This window comes from Anopheles darlingi, chromosome 2, assembly GCF_943734745.1.
Source record: "Anopheles darlingi chromosome 2, idAnoDarlMG_H_01, whole genome shotgun sequence".
Taxonomy (NCBI): Eukaryota; Metazoa; Arthropoda; class Insecta; order Diptera; family Culicidae; genus Anopheles; species Anopheles darlingi.
The window spans coordinates 48,516,903-48,531,902 of record NC_064874.1 but is presented as its reverse complement, the minus strand read 5'-3'; the positions used below and the strand labels follow the sequence as shown (position 1 = coordinate 48,531,902).

Genomic DNA, 15,000 nt, shown 5'->3' with positions numbered 1-15,000 from the left:
TGCGCATAGGAGGGTATAATCTTTCAACCGTCTATGCGTCTGTGTCTTGTACAATAACAACATATCCGTGTGTGTATTGTGTGTTTCTGTATGTTTTTGGGTTGCAATACTCTGAGACGATCGGCAAATGTTTCATGGAAACTTTTTGAACCTAGCGCCAGAGTTTAGTATTTTAAGAATCGCCTTAGTATACCTTATTAACCCAATAGCTTAAAGAATTAAATGTATGAACCACTTGACCAGGCAATAATGTTGAAGAATCAACGTATCGTGCCTATTAACTAGTAGGAATCGAACAGCGGTTAATAATTTAATTGGGTTTATGAGTTTAACAGCATGTTGGGCAATTTCTGGGTTATCGATTCGCACTCAAGTCGACTTCTCCACCATCTAAGTTCTCTGCCTCAAAACCATTGGGAATTTGCATATTATTTTCGTTTTTTCTGTTACACTCCATCTAATACTATTGTTTCTAGTCATCCAATTCTAATACGTCCCATTACGTATTTCTTTGTTTCGTTATAGAATCGGTGCAGGCGTCGCTTGAAAGACGTTTCGGCAACGTTGGCGGCAAGATCCCAGTTACACCGTCGGAAGCATTCCAGAAGCGCATTTCGGGTGCCTCGGAGAAGGATATTGTGCACTCCGGTCTTGACTATACGATGGAGCGCTCAGCCCGCGCCATTATGAAGACGGCCATGAAGTACAACTTGGGTCTGGATCTGCGTTCCGCCGCGTACGTCAACTCGATCGAGAAGATCTTCCAGACGTACCGTGACGCTGGCTTGGCTTTCTAAAAGCCCGATGTGTCGCAACAACTACAAGAACAGCAACCAATACTGCAAAAAACACAAAACTCGAGGATTTCAACACATTCTGCATCAACGATAGCATTCCGTAGCTTAAACGCAAAGAAAAACACACCAACTCAACAGTGCAAGCAACCCTCCTGCTCTACGTACGCTACCAGTAAAAGTGATAGTTTTGAACGAAGTTAAGAGAAATTACGGCGAACATGAGAACTCCTGATTGCTTCAAGCGTTCAACCATCAGTAGCATATAAAGGGACATCCTTCAACGGCTCAGAAGGAGAATCCGCTGGCGGCACCACAGTATATGGATCGAGTTCCTCCTACCTCATCGTACTCTGTAGGAAATCGGGAGAGAGATAACTAGAGGCGACAGGCCTTACCCGCCCGTTTCTATTATCAAACGAGATACGAACTATAGATGCATCGAGCGTGATACACCAACATTCCGATAATTTTAATCAAGCATCGTTTCTAAGCCATCGTTATCGGTAGCGATCAACAGTCGCTGTTTTTTGTTATAATCGCCATTATGTTTGTTTGATGATTGTACTTATACCTTTATACGTTTCGTTTATTGTAACGAATACTCAGCGGAGGCAATGCGGAGCATTTTCGTAGTTATTCTTTATTTGATTCATCTTGAAAATTGTGCATTTTCACGCAACTGCTCGGATGGATCTGACGGTCCAACGAAGACGGCAAAGCATCTTGCTCGTTCCTGTACATGCGCAACAATTAGAAGGTAGCGGCGATTACCTACTAACAACAGTATCTTAGATATTAAACAAAACAATCGGCGTCAAACTTCGTCTCGTACGGCGCGGGAGGTAACGTGTGTTCTTTTAAAAGCGTGTGTGACAAACTCCAATCATCAACCACATCTACAAACTTCCTGCTCCTCCTACACGGCTGCCATTTACGATTAAAGATTTACGGCGACTTAAGGCATCCACATTCCAATGCAACAAGCTATTACTTATGGCGGTGCGCAAGTACATAATCTGAAGCTGATAAAGAGAAGAAATGGTTTAGCAAACCAGAGAGAATCGAGATCGAGCAGAAAAAAACAAAAAATAAACTGAAAAATGAAGCTATAAAGTCATTTGTTTTGAGATTTGCATTGAAACCCGAACATAAATGCAGATTTTGCAATTCTTGATTGTTTTTAATAAGTCGGTAACGGAACGAACAGAAGGGAATTCAAACCTGAGCCGTCCAGCACATCACCAAGCTCATTTGCGTACGTCCTTTTGGCTTGTAAAGCACAGGATCAAATGAGTGTGAAGGTTCCAGACATCCATTAGGTAGTTAAGTAATAAGGAAAATACCGAAAAGCGAGTTGGAAATGCTAGTTTTAAATAACTCCCCTCATAGACTCAAGCGCGCTTCAGGCTGAACTCAACTTCAACGCTGCCTTTACGCGCTTACGCTCAGGATAACAGTGATGGACGAAAATTAGCAAAAACCATAAGTTTATTCCCAAATTTTCCAGAAACTCCCACTAAAATCATCGAAGGTAAATTGCAAAAACTCCAAGGCGAGAAAATTCTCGTCAATAATTTATACTCTTTTTGTAACTTTGTTGAAATTTGCCGAAAGTGCCGCAAGAGTCGCGTTCAGTGCGTCAGGGCCTTAAACGGGAAGAAAGCATAAAAGAGGAAATAGATAGAAAAACAAGGCAGCGACCGGGAGATAAGAGAAAAAGGGTGAAAATAGAGTTCGAAGAAAGAGCGAGAGCAAAACTGGAATCACCGACGACCGTCCTAGCCACCGACGCAGCATCCCAGTTCCAGTTCCACATCTCCCCGAGTCCAACATCATCATCCAACCCGCATCTTCTCGGTCCTGGTGAGAGGAACAGCCAAAGTGCCGTTGTGTTCTGCGGTCGTGCCAGCCACGGGTTCATCTCAGAGTTAAGCCCGTCCAAAGCCAGGAAGAGTCGTTTGTGGTGCAGCATCTTCCAGGCCGTTGCTCCTGCTGGTGATCGTCGAGATGGCATCTAACGGAGCATACAATCTGACGGTGGACGGAGAGCTGCGCTACGTATTGCAGTGGTTCGATGAGTGGACCGATTTCCAGCGCGAAGATTTTGTTCCGTACTTGGTGTCCTACTTGGCGCGCCAGGGTGGCACAGCGGTGCACGTTAATGGTATTATTGATGGGATGGCCCAGCTGAACCCCGGACAGGATAAACCGATGAGCTTGTTTCAGTGCAGGGTAAGTGCTCAGCGTTCTTTGTCTCTGTCCCTTTTCCCTAGTGTCTGATCCATCCCTATGACCCTTCCCTCAGGTAAAACTCTTCAACGAATGGTGCACCAAATGGCCGCAGGACTTTAAAGCCAAATTGCTCGAGCGGTTGGAGCAAATCGACAGTCAGATTGCGGACCGAATACGGTCCGAACTGCTGCTGGATGGTGCCAGCAGCAACGGAACATCCTCTAATGAGGTGACGGTCAACGGCAGCATTGAGGTCGCTGCAGAAAACGAATCTTCCACTTCGCCAACAACCGTATTTCCCCATGAAGTTGCGGCACCGGTACCCGTGCTTGTTGCCGATGAAGATTAGTAGAACCGTTTGAATGTAGAACAGTCCATGCGAATGGACCACAAAGTACATTCCGTTCAAACATTCCTCGATCGTTTGATCATAGTAATAGCATTAAGGAAGGCGATGCTCGACGTTGGAGCACTACAGATGAATATTTATTGACAATTTTGCGTTGCAGAATCTATACTGAAGTCTCTATCCTTCTCTTCCACCACCTAATAGCAGCTGGTAGGAGTTAGTATTTCATTTATTTAATCATTCGATCATCATATCGTTACATACGTAAGACCTGTTGAAATGTTGAAACACCGAACCAGAATAAAGAATCTCTCGTATTTATGCCAATAGAGTGATCTAGAGCTAGGGCTAGAGGGTTGCAGTGACTGTGCTGTAGGTGAAAATCAAATCAATGCCATATATACAATGTACGATCGCCCATCGATGATGCGAACGGAGATGCAAAGTCGAGGACAGATTGGCTGGCGAAATCAACAAAATAGCCCCCAAGGTGGCGTGTTGGCGATGGACTGATAGTTAGACTTCCCCTTGTTGTTCTGTCGATCGTGTGGCAACTCGTTAATTCCAATAAAATTGCAAATAACATTCTGTATCGAAAGCGTGACGTGACAAACCATTGCACCGGGCTGAAGATATGATTGTAAAGGGTGAACGAGGTACAAGGATATGAATAAATTACAATGCTAGATGATAACAAAACCGTCTACTCTTCCGCGTTGCGCTGGGTCATTACGATGCATTCTGGTGCATATCTGGGTGGGGTGCGGATTTTCTGCAACGGCAAAGAACTGTAGCAGTTGAGGAAGAGTTGCAATTGCTGCACCTCGCGAGTTCAACGGCATCGAACAGCGGACCGTATCCGTTGGCACCAGTAGCAGCAATCTACTCAATTAGTCGGAATTGACAATGGCTTCTGGGTAAGAAGAAGTGTATCCTTCAGTGCGATTAAAAACAATAAGCCACAGCATGAGTACTCGCGTGTGCAGCTTCGATGATTTTTAACCCCACCCCAAGCGCCCTGCCTCTTGCATGAAATTACTGGCACTCCACTCCCGTGAGCGGCTTAGGCCAAAGTGCTGAGAAGTAATTGCTGTAACAACAAATGAAAGTAACCATAAGATCGAGGATTAAGAGCTCTTCTCAAGTGCACCGCCTCCTTCACTGTCTACGTCTACGCTTGACCATGAAACAAGGTCCTCGAAATCCGTCGAACAAAGATGGGACCGCCTTCGGGGCAGCACACCACCTAATTTTAGACCACCGGTGCAGCCGAGAGTGTGGATCGAGATTAAAGCCAATCGAGATTCATCATAAGCTCGATCATCATCACGTTGGGACCTGTTGGATGTTTTGATGGAGCTAACAATCGAAATCCGGCAGCCCGACAGACCTTGAACATGAAAAATACTCCGGACCACCCTTTTCGTTTCGCAGAAGGAGAGGGAAAAAGCAGCAGCCTCATTTCGGGTGATCGATCATGTGGTGTGGCGTGCTGCTGTTTCGCACCTTGAAGTCTCCACCCGGTTGATGGCGCACACCCAGTGCTTGAGACACGCAGTCGCATCTTCTAGCGTATGCGTAATAATCCGTGCTTTATCTGTCTGTCTACCCTTCATCTGCAACCTCGCCGAATCGGCAGACAATAGTGAGAATGAGAGTGTGGCACGATTATGGCACGAGCCATACTAATCGCCTCATGTGTGTGGACTTATGATGGGGCTTTATGATGATCGGACTGGGCGGAATGTTAGAATGGCAAACAATCGCATGCACCATCAGCTCAAAAAGGTAAATTTGCTCACAAAAGATTGGTTTCATCGATCTCATAAGCACACCCTTATAGCTGCGAGCACGCGTGTATCTCATCTCGAGTCATAAGGTTCCTTTGAAGATTGCGAATGCAAACAACCAAATCATTTTCGAGCTTTAGGACGCATGTACCCTTCAGGAAGCAAGGCTAACGATCGCCCCGATACAAGCTATTAATTAATGTTTGGCACCCTTCAATAATAAGATGGCTTTTTTGTGTGTGGGTAGCATCCCACTAGTAGCGGAGCAGCAATAATTGATTGGATGCCACGAAGCTAATGAGTGAATTGGATAATTCGCCGGGACAGAAATGCCATGTCACGACAACAACGGACAAGCGACTCGTCCAGCTATTCGAACGATTTGGAATTTAGATGAAAGGCAAGGTATTGACATTGATGCCGAATTAATGGTCTTACAGTACAGAAGGAAGCCATTTAAAGACGATATTACTATCTGCACGGCTTAACTGGTCATTTGTTTGTCCGAAGAAATGATCTTAACTTGGATTAAAGTACATGCTAACACCCTTAATTGGTACGGAATGAACAGACGATACATGCTGTATGATATGCGTCTTTATTACGTTGCTCATTACATTACACTGCTGCCGGTGAGTTTGAAGGTTTCTGTCTGCTCGCCTCTAGCCAGCGAAGCGGCTTTACATTCTAGTGTAACACCTTTTCAAAGGACAATCGACCGATTAAGGGCCTGTGCGGTGCCGTCAAAACAACCGGAGCCGCCACGATAGCGGGGCACGCAAAAGGAGAACATTGCCTTGCTGTTGCTCCAAATGAAGCAGACTGTGAACTTGATGTGCATAAGAATGTTTGGAGTTACATCTGCATCGTGGTTTTTGCTTCTTCTCTCTCTCTTTTTTATTTTGTTACGGCCTTTTTGCCTTTTCGCCTGTCCGACATACTGCCACATTTCCCTTGACGCTTTTGCCTTCTCGCTTCCAAGGACTCGTGCCGGTTTTTGCAGACATGCTGGCGGTCAGTTACACGGCTTATTAGTCAGCACGAGTGAATCCGATAGGATCTCAAACCGTGGCGTGCATGAAGTCCGCACTGACCGATGGATCTATCTTAACGATGGGTTATCTCCATCTTTGATCAACTGGAAAACCACGATCGTTGACTCTGTACATTCCTTTAGCAGAGCGAAAGGATACCCGTTTCATTCCGTGCCTTTCCTCATCGAAGTTGTAGGTCACCAGGAAGCGGGTTGGCGTGCTTGCGAAAGAACCGGGTATTCCCGCGCTTTCGTGCTGCGTACATCCTTCCGCCCGGACGCGTTGATCATCATCTTGTCACATCAGATCACTAAAGCTTCTGACCTGCGGAATGACTCACCAGTGATGACCTGCGGGAGGGGGTTGAATAAACTCATTTCGGATTCGATACGTCCTCGTAGTGGACACCCGTTTCACGCCCGTTCATCAGGTGGACGGGGCATGTGGTTGCGAGCTTCTCGGATTTTCCTTGAAGACTCGAACGCCCCATCGTTGGTGGTAGGGATGGTGGTGGCCGCGATCGGATGGCGACGACGGCGGCGCTGCAGCGACTCCCCGTGTCGGAGTGAATTACGCACAGCTAACGGCAAGAATAGAAGATGGTGGAAAGAACGTCGTGGAACGTAGGAAACGCTCCCCACCACCACCTCGAAGGAAGGTGGCGGCGGCCACTCACCGAGCCGAGCGGCACGAACAGCTGAGTTCCACTATATAAAGCAGGTGCGGTCCGTTTGGCGCGTTTTTTGGTAGTGTACGACGGACGAACGTGGCGACAACGACGACAGACGACGGCCATTGTGCGTTTCGGTGACTGCCACCGAAGGATCTTGCACGAGCACCACCCTTGAGCACGAGAACTATCACTTCTGATCATATGTTGGTTAACAATCCATAGTGCAACACATTCGCAACGCAGCATAAGTGATGTCAACTGGTGCCCCTCGTTAGTGTGACGTGACAAATATCCTCGCATCCCCGAGCAATGATTGCGAGACGCGCACAGCAAGCACCGCGATGCAGCAGCAGTTGAACGGTGCACGCGTCGTTCTCGAAATTGAACATTGCCCTTGTGCATTGCAACAAAACATGAAGTGGAAGTAGCCCAAGAAAAGTAGCCAAAGAGCCTTTCAAGAGCAGAAAGTGCGTGTTGTTCGTTTGTTCGATCGTTCGTGAGATTGTATAAGGTGGCAGTGAGTGTGGCATCCACTTCTTCTACAGTGGCCAGTGTCTGCGTTTCGGTGCGAACGGTTTCACCTGTGCGTTACGTGAGGGGCGAGGCCCGGTACGGTACGAAATCCGTGATCAGAGCTTCGGCGACAAGGTCACACAAGCACAGCATAGCGGCCGAACATTGTGCAGCAAATTCCATTCTTCGATCAGCAGTGGTGCAGTTCCAGTGTACCAGTGGATTGTGCAGCAACAACATCCACAACAACAACAACAACAACGGGCAGCTTCAACAGTTGGACTTTATTCGAGTGTTTCCATCCAGACGATGATTTGGCGATCCGGAAAGGATATCATGTCCCGAATCGGAGCAGATCGGATCCCTGGTTTGAGGATCCTGTTCGTGATCATCGCTACTGCCTCACTTCTACCCGATGGTGAGTTCGCGTGGTCGATGCAGTGGCGTGCTCGCGCAGCCTTAACACCACGTGCTCGTGGCACGCTGGTCGAATTCGGATCGGAAACGGGCACATGGCGGCATGGTGTAAGGGCAAATCGAAACCGAAAGTGAAATCCGCGGGCGTTCGCGCGATCGATGCCGGAGCCCCGTATTGCATTGCACGGCCGCACAGTGTCACGTCGCGGGTTCAGTTCGCTCCAGTGATCTCGTGTTTCACCTCGATCTGCTGCCGTAATACGGTGCCACCTTGGGCCGCTGCCCAGCGTCAGTCTGCTTCTCGACAACGCAATCGTGTGTGTTTGTTTGTTCGTGGGTGTGGATGTGTGTGTGTTTGTATAAAGAGCCGGCGACCCAGAAGCCAGCCGGTGCGTTGGATTGTGCAAACGAATTTATCATTTCCAAGCGTGACATCAAAAGACTTGGTGCTCGGTTTGATAAGCGACGAACCCCTGTGCTAGCCAGACGAACGTCTGGGACAGTCGAAAACGCTGGTTTTAGCGCAAATGTTTTAGAATCGTCTTTCGTGTTACATGTGCCCGAACTACTGTATCACTCAGTGACTCATCTCGATCTGCTACGTCCGCCACTAAAACGGACATCCCCGAAGACGATGATCGCTTCCGCAAACTTTGACGGCCGAAAGCGAACGTTAATGTATTCGAATAATTTCTTGTGATTAAGCGACCTGTAAAAGACGCCATGTTGACGGCATGATTCACGCTACATTCTTTTCGGGCCAGAAATCGCCCAAAAAGGAGGTTGTGAAATCCTTTTTTTTTATGTCAAGAATCGGGACAGCGTGAAATTCAAAAATTAACAAACCATGAAGAAACATACCATGATTAAGGGGGTGTCTCTGTACCTCTGTCCGTTCTAAGCCCTTCCTCATCGAAATGTTTATTAATGTAGATCAGTTTGGCCAGGTCGGTTCGCACAAACCAACGACCATCGCTCGTTTTATTATAAACGAAACCCGTTTCGCTCCGTTCTATGCGGTCTCTCTAATCAAGAAAACGCCTCTCAATGTAGCACATAAACTTGGTGTGATCATTATTATACTGGTTTGCCTATCTCGAGCGAAGATCAATGCCGGCGACAGTGGCAACCTTCGGAGGACAGCTGTTCGCAAATCGTGGGGCAGTCCGTGTCTACGGCATTGAAGTTCGTTGTCCGATTGAGACTTCCCAAAACGATGGGTGTCTATCATGATTAGAATGGCTGGCAAAAGGATACTTGTATTGGTAGCCACAAGACAGGTTGCCTATTCTCTGTGCTGTGCGTCTTTCCACCGGAAGCCGTTCTTGCCAACGATTGCTTCGGACTACGGACTAGCTTACTTACATCACTAACTGACGATGCACCGAAGGTAGAGTAGGGCCCACTGGCTAGCCGGCTGGCTGAAATCATGCATAACCGAAGTCTCGAGGTCTTACCGCTGTGCGTGCCCTTCGTTTGCGCGTTACGTTTAGGTAACCTTGACCGCTCAGCGCTGTGGCTAAATTGCGGCGAAGAAAACAATATCCGCTCGAAAATCCCCACCATCCCCACTTGCTTACGTCAATGGTGGGCCCGGAGAGGGAAATCGAAAAGCCTCAATATCCGGGGAACAGGGGAACGAACGCATCGTTAAACGGCGTTGATCTACCCAAAAACCTACCACCCAATATTAATGACAGTCTAGCTCACGAATCCGGTTGTCCGTTTTCCCCCTTTTCACCTCGCGCTTCGCTTCTTCATTCGCAGTATCCGCTACACCCTGGGGCAACCAGTATGACTACTATGGCCAATCGGGCGTGCCCGTGTATCAGTTCAATCAGCGTATCGACCACTACCGCCCGGAACCGGCAACAGCGGCACCGGTGACAAAGGTTGCCCCTGCTGCTGCTGCTGCTGCTGCTGCTGGCATCAACTGCCGCTGCACGAAGCTTCGCTACTGCACCAAGATACTGGAAATGCTCCGAAATCCTAAACCAAGCTACGGAAATTTCAATGCGAAACTGAAGGAACTCGCCTGCGGCTACGGAAGTGACAACGAGCCCAACGTTTGCTGTCCGCTCGACGATAGTTGGCTGCGGGATACGGATTACGATGGTGACGAGGGTCAGTACGGCCACGACGATCGCGATTCGTCTCAAGCGATCGGCTGGGATGAAGGTTACACCAACCGAAAACCAGCAGCGGACCGGTGGTCCAAGGAACCGACCGAGCGACAGAAGTATGTACCGGCAACGCGAAAACGGGGCCAATCGGTGAACCGAGGAAAATTGGGCGTTCCCGGAGGTAACACTATCGCCCATTTCGAGGATCCGAAGACGAAGAAAAACTGTCCACCGGTCATCTTTCCAAAGGAGGAAGACGATACTCTTTCCGGTCGTCCCTCGAACGTGTACATAGCTCCCATTATGCGGACCACAAGCACGACCACCCAACCACCTGTCAATCCGTTGGGTAGCGATCGCGTTGCTGCACCGACAACCGGTGTCAGCCTGACGACGCTACCAGCGCTTACTACGACGAACATGCTTCCAACGACGATGGAAGCTGTGTTTACAACGATACTACCGACGGTAGTGCCCGACACACCGATGATCAATGCACCGCTCTGTGGGCTCTCGGTCAACACGCGTATCATCGGAGGTGAATCGGAGGTCCCCGGTCAGTTCCCATGGATGGCGCGGTTAGCGTACCGGAATCGAAGTAAGCAATCGGAAAACGCGACAACACATTGCCGGTAGCAAGAGCAGCGGATTAATGGTTTTCATTCTCTTTTGTTTTTTAGCATCCGGAAGGGTGACATACCGGTGCGCGGGATCACTGATCACGAACCGACACGTCATTACGGTGGCCCACTGCGTCACCAATCTAATCGACGAACTTGAAATGTACGTTAGCCCGTCGACGTTCGAAACGAAAAGAACAGCATCTTAACCCTCTCTTGTCTCTCCAAATATCCCAGTGTCAGCGTACGGTTGGGCGATCTGGAGTGCAACGCGGTGACGGACGAACGGTGCCGGGCCCGGTTCCAGGACTTTGCCATCGAGCGCATTATTCCGCACGATCGCTACGATACTCCAAAGTATGCGAACGACATCGCGCTCATTAAGCTGCAGGAGACGACGGAAACGTACAACATCATAAGTCCGCTCTGCTTACCGCTCGATCAATACGCACCATACGCGGTCAATTTGACGGGCCAGATGGGCATCATTGCCGGTTGGGGATCCACCAGCAATCGTAAGTGATCTTCACACGCACGTCACTCGCTCTCTCTCTCTGTTTGTAGTGATCAGGCTAAAAAGTGTCGTTCTTTTCGCAGGAAGCAACGTGCCTAGTCCGATACTGCAGTGGTTGCGGTTACCGATCGTGGATACGGCCGCCTGTGCTACCTCTTACGCCCGGTACTCGGTTAACTCGCGCAATCCCATCATTGTGAGCGGCAATCAAATGTGTGTGCAAGGACAGGAAAACCGGGACGCCTGTCAGGGCGATTCGGGAGGGCCCTTGATGAACGAGGCCGTGTCGACGCGCGATCGCTTCGTACTGCTGGGGCTGGTATCGTTTGGACCTCGCTCTTGTGGGGTTTCCAACTTTCCCGGCGTCTACACACGCATTTCGTCCTACATCGACTGGATATTGGCCAATATTGTTCTTTAGGCCTGAGTGAGCGAGAGTAGGCGTATAGACCGAGAGGGTGGTCGTGGAAATCGTTTGTGATCGGGGTGAAACCACCGATGAGAGGGCGGGAACTTGGACGTTCCGACGTTTCTCAATTAGTTCTATAAGCGGGAAACAAATCACGAATCTTGCCGCGCAGGGTCGCGAAACTAGTGAAATTCGAAATAGACTAACCATGACTGAACTTGGACGCATTTGTGTTTTCTGTTGCACGGGACGACGGGGTCACGCTTAGCGGAAAACGGCTATTCAACTATTTACGATTTGGGTCAGTAACGCCAAACTCGACCGTATCGATTTGAATCAATTGATCGCACATGGTCTGTGCTGCCATCCTTGAATAGAACGTTTCTGCTCAGCGGAGCTTTCGATTTCGAGTGCGATACTCACGCTGTTGAAAATGGTCTGTCCGAGTCTCTTCTTCGTCGAACGGACGATTCTTATCGGTTATTATCTGAAATAGAAACTTTGTTGGGCATGAGCATCAGTACCCAAACACTATACCATCTTAGGACATTAATTTTTTTATATAATCAATTCTCAAGTATCATCTTTACTCATTTTTTCAATCACTTCCATTAGCATATTTCTTCTATTATTATTGCCTTAATCATTTTAATGATTATTTTTTAATAAGAAGAAAAGTTAGGTTCTTTATCAATATAAAGAACATTTGCTTATTTATAATAGATTGTTTCCTTGCAGAAGAACCTTCATGCATTTTAATCGAGTTTTATTCATATGCAGCTTATTTTTGTTTTTGTATGGCAGATTCCGGATTGCACACGGAGTAATTTCTTTTAGTTTTTTTTTAGTCTTCGCATCACGTCGTGACCCAACATTGGAGTAATAATGTTTCGTCAATCAAGAGATCTCCGTATTCACGGATCAGCACTACAAATAAATAGTGTGTTGTGTATTAATAAGAAGAGAAGAGAATTGCTGACGGTAATACAAAGTGTCATATCAAATTGAACTGCTTTAAAAGATTTTTCAATCGGTTGATAAGCAGATGGCTATCTTTTCTTCATTTTTTGGTGAGGAACATCATTTTGAAAATTTTGCATAAATAGTTTTATTCGTTCATAATAGATGGTTGGCTTTTTAGCACACTTTTTAGTGTATTTTATTCTCATCAACGGCCACGATCTGTTTGTTCAAATAAAGACTTTGTTGGAGTTGAAAAGGTAAGTAGCATATTTGCAGAACAAAGACCGAAAAAACAGCAAAGAGATGAACTCACCCGAAAAGGGAGTAAAATTAGGGGCTTCCACTTCCCAAGTCTCCGGTATTGCATGATAGTTTTTGAAAAACATTTAAGGATAACCGTGGTGAGCTAACCACGTTATCATGCAGCGTATATTAATGTGATAACCATTGTAAAACAAAAGTATTATATGCTGCACTAACAATGACTGAAAAGCTGTGAAATTTCCGTAAAGCCTTTTTGCATAATATCTAAAAAAATGTTGCCGATCATGCTCGGTCAGCCAATCCGAATCTGACTGTCGTTGTTGTTGTCTTGTACGTATCGGCCATTTCAAGAGCAACTCGTAACCTTCCACCGCAGCGAATCTTGTTGCACAAAACCAGTTAACAAATTAAAGAACCGGTATCCGCCCGATCGCAGACCGACAAAACAAACGAACCGAAAACGGGCTCGTACCGAAAAGTAACCGAAAGAAGGAAGAGTGATTGGAGGCAAATATGGTATAAGCAGCAAAAAGATGGGTTTCGATCGGGCCCATAGCACAACGAAGTGTCCGCGAATACCTTGGGATTCCCAATAATGTATTATTCCCCAATCTATCGCCATAGTCACCGTATGTTCCCGGTATTCTAACGGCTCTAGTTCTAGAGCGCGCGATGTAGACAAAACGAGAGATCATGTGTTTTGCACCGATCCCGATGGTGGCGAGAACAAGTGCGAAAACATCCCATTACCTACCTGCTACCCTTCCCTCCCCTTAGAACGCTAGCATCAATGCACCTTCGCACTTGCTCGCTTCGTCACACCTTGCCCCCGCGAACCATGGAGCGACGATCGATGATCTTCCTCAATCTCAGCGACTCGGCGACCTGCGGCTGCTGGGCGTTTAGAGCATCGAAGAGCGTCGATCGAGTAGGACGTGTTCGTGTTGAATCGCTGGGGCGCCACTCTACAACGATGAGATCAGTACCTTGCTTAGGAAGTGATAAGTTAACCTTGCGTTTGGTGTTGCTAGTAATACTGAGCTGCACGACGACAGCCACCGCTCGTAAGTAGGACTAGGATGGTGTCGGCGACGATGATCATCCGTTATCAATGATGGTGCACGCAATAATTTCGAAGCAGTTGGGCTGACCTCGAGTTTGATAGTCGGATGGCGGGTTAGAGAGTGAGCGGACATCCTGAAAACTCGTGCTTTTGTCATGATGCTGTGCACGATGACCTCTGTGTCTGTTGACTCTACCGTGTTGATTTCCATACGGTTCGTTTCATGTTTACAGAACAATGCCTTCTGCCGGACAGCGGTGTTGGCCAGTGTATACTACTGCGTAACTGCACCCCACTCTACAATATGATCCGCCAGCGACCACTACCCGATGCCGACCGTTTGTACCTCCAGCGTACCCAGTGCGGTTGGTCAACGGCCGAGAAGCATCCGCTCGTCTGCTGTCCACCGGATAGTCTGCCGGCCCCGGCACGCGTTGGTGCGGATCTACTTCCTACTCCCGGTCAGTGTGGCATTCAAACTAGCGATCGCATCTACGGTGGAGTCAATACCAAGATCGACGAGTTCCCGTGGATCGCTCTGCTCAAGTACGCAAAACGTAAGTAGCACGCAGGCGCGGATGGGTGTTTGCGGAAACAATCACACACATAGGAGCTGTTTTGAGTTTTGGGGATTTTTTGGGAGATTAATACCGTTTCTTTCGTCGTCCTTCTCTTTTTTTCTCGCTCGCCGCCAATAGCAAACAATGCAGCCGGTTTCCACTGCGGCGGGGTGTTGATCAATGATCGCTACGTTTTAACAGCTTCGCACTGCGTTAATGGTAAAGACATACCGGTTACCTGGAACCTGTAAGTACCCTTGGGCAGATCCGCGCCAACCTACCCTTCCCAGACATGAGTTAGCAGCATTTTTGCTTTTCCTGTGTTACTTCTACTTTGCTCTAGCGCCGAGGTGAGACTGGGCGAATGGGATACCGCGACGGCACAGGATTGTGAGGGGTTGGGCGATGATGTAGACTGCTCGCCACCGCCAATCGACATTGGGATAGTAGCCAAGATTCCACACCCGCAATACGTGCCTGCGTCACCGGAACAGTACCATGATATAGCTCTGCTTCGGCTGCAAACCGTGGTGACGTACTCGGACTTTATCAAACCGATCTGTCTACCGGTACAGGCGGAATTGAGGACGAAGAACTACGTTGGTTTCCGTATGCAGGTCGCAGGATGGGGCCGTACGGCTACGGCTCGGTTCAGCACGGTCAAACAGAAAGTTGCTGT

The 15,000-nt window shown here is 48.0% G+C and overlaps 4 protein-coding genes across 9 annotated transcripts in view; all 4 read left to right on the top strand.

The window, feature by feature from the left end:
• The window catches only part of LOC125951876 (glutamate dehydrogenase, mitochondrial), an 11,250-nt gene extending 9,336 nt beyond the window's left edge, over window positions 1-1,914 (top strand). For all 6 annotated transcript variants that reach the window (XM_049680987.1, XM_049680988.1, XM_049680993.1 and 3 more), the window contains one exon: window positions 526-1,914. In XM_049680987.1, coding sequence (XP_049536944.1) covers window positions 526-797 — 272 coding nt within the window. In that variant the 3' untranslated portion in view covers window positions 798-1,914. The remainder of the gene's footprint in view (window positions 1-525) is intronic.
• Window positions 1,915-2,392: 478 nt separating this feature from the next.
• Window positions 2,393-3,699, top strand: LOC125951894 (uncharacterized). The gene is made up of 2 exons (XM_049681020.1): window positions 2,393-3,029; window positions 3,103-3,699. The coding sequence occupies exons 1-2, from the start codon at window positions 2,805-2,807 to the stop codon at window positions 3,376-3,378; spliced, it is 501 nt and encodes a 166-aa protein (XP_049536977.1). The 5' UTR covers window positions 2,393-2,804; the 3' UTR covers window positions 3,379-3,699.
• Window positions 3,700-10,444: 6,745 nt separating this feature from the next.
• Window positions 10,445-11,612, top strand: LOC125951888 (phenoloxidase-activating factor 3-like). Its single transcript, XM_049681013.1, has 4 exons — window positions 10,445-10,526; window positions 10,609-10,711; window positions 10,792-11,063; window positions 11,146-11,612. Exons 1-4 carry the CDS (start codon window positions 10,499-10,501, stop codon window positions 11,481-11,483), a joined length of 741 nt encoding a protein of 246 aa, XP_049536970.1. The 5' UTR covers window positions 10,445-10,498; the 3' UTR covers window positions 11,484-11,612.
• Window positions 11,613-13,622: 2,010 nt separating this feature from the next.
• The window catches only part of LOC125951883 (serine protease easter-like), a 1,792-nt gene continuing 414 nt past the window's right edge, over window positions 13,623-15,000 (top strand). Inside the window, exons 1-4 of the mRNA XM_049681004.1 lie at window positions 13,623-13,762; window positions 13,995-14,318; window positions 14,460-14,568; window positions 14,665-15,000. The exon at window positions 14,665-15,000 is cut by the window's right edge and continues 414 nt beyond it. Of these exons, the coding sequence (XP_049536961.1) occupies window positions 13,672-13,762; window positions 13,995-14,318; window positions 14,460-14,568; window positions 14,665-15,000 (860 nt within the window). The 5' untranslated portion in view covers window positions 13,623-13,671. The remainder of the gene's footprint in view (window positions 13,763-13,994; window positions 14,319-14,459; window positions 14,569-14,664) is intronic.

Coding starts and splice junctions, on each gene's coding strand:
- LOC125951894 (XM_049681020.1), top strand. CDS start 2,805: ATGGCATCTAACGGAGCATACAATCTGACGGTGGACGGAGAGCTGCGC. Junction 3,030..3,102: donor TGAGCTTGTTTCAGTGCAGG/GTAAGTGCTCAG, acceptor CCCTTCCCTCAG/GTAAAACTCTTCAACGAATG.
- LOC125951888 (XM_049681013.1), top strand. CDS start 10,499: ATGGCGCGGTTAGCGTACCGGAATCGAA. Junction 10,712..10,791: donor CTAATCGACGAACTTGAAAT/GTACGTTAGCCC, acceptor TCCCAGTGTCAG/CGTACGGTTGGGCGATCTGG. Junction 11,064..11,145: donor TTGGGGATCCACCAGCAATC/GTAAGTGATCTT, acceptor TTCTTTTCGCAG/GAAGCAACGTGCCTAGTCCG.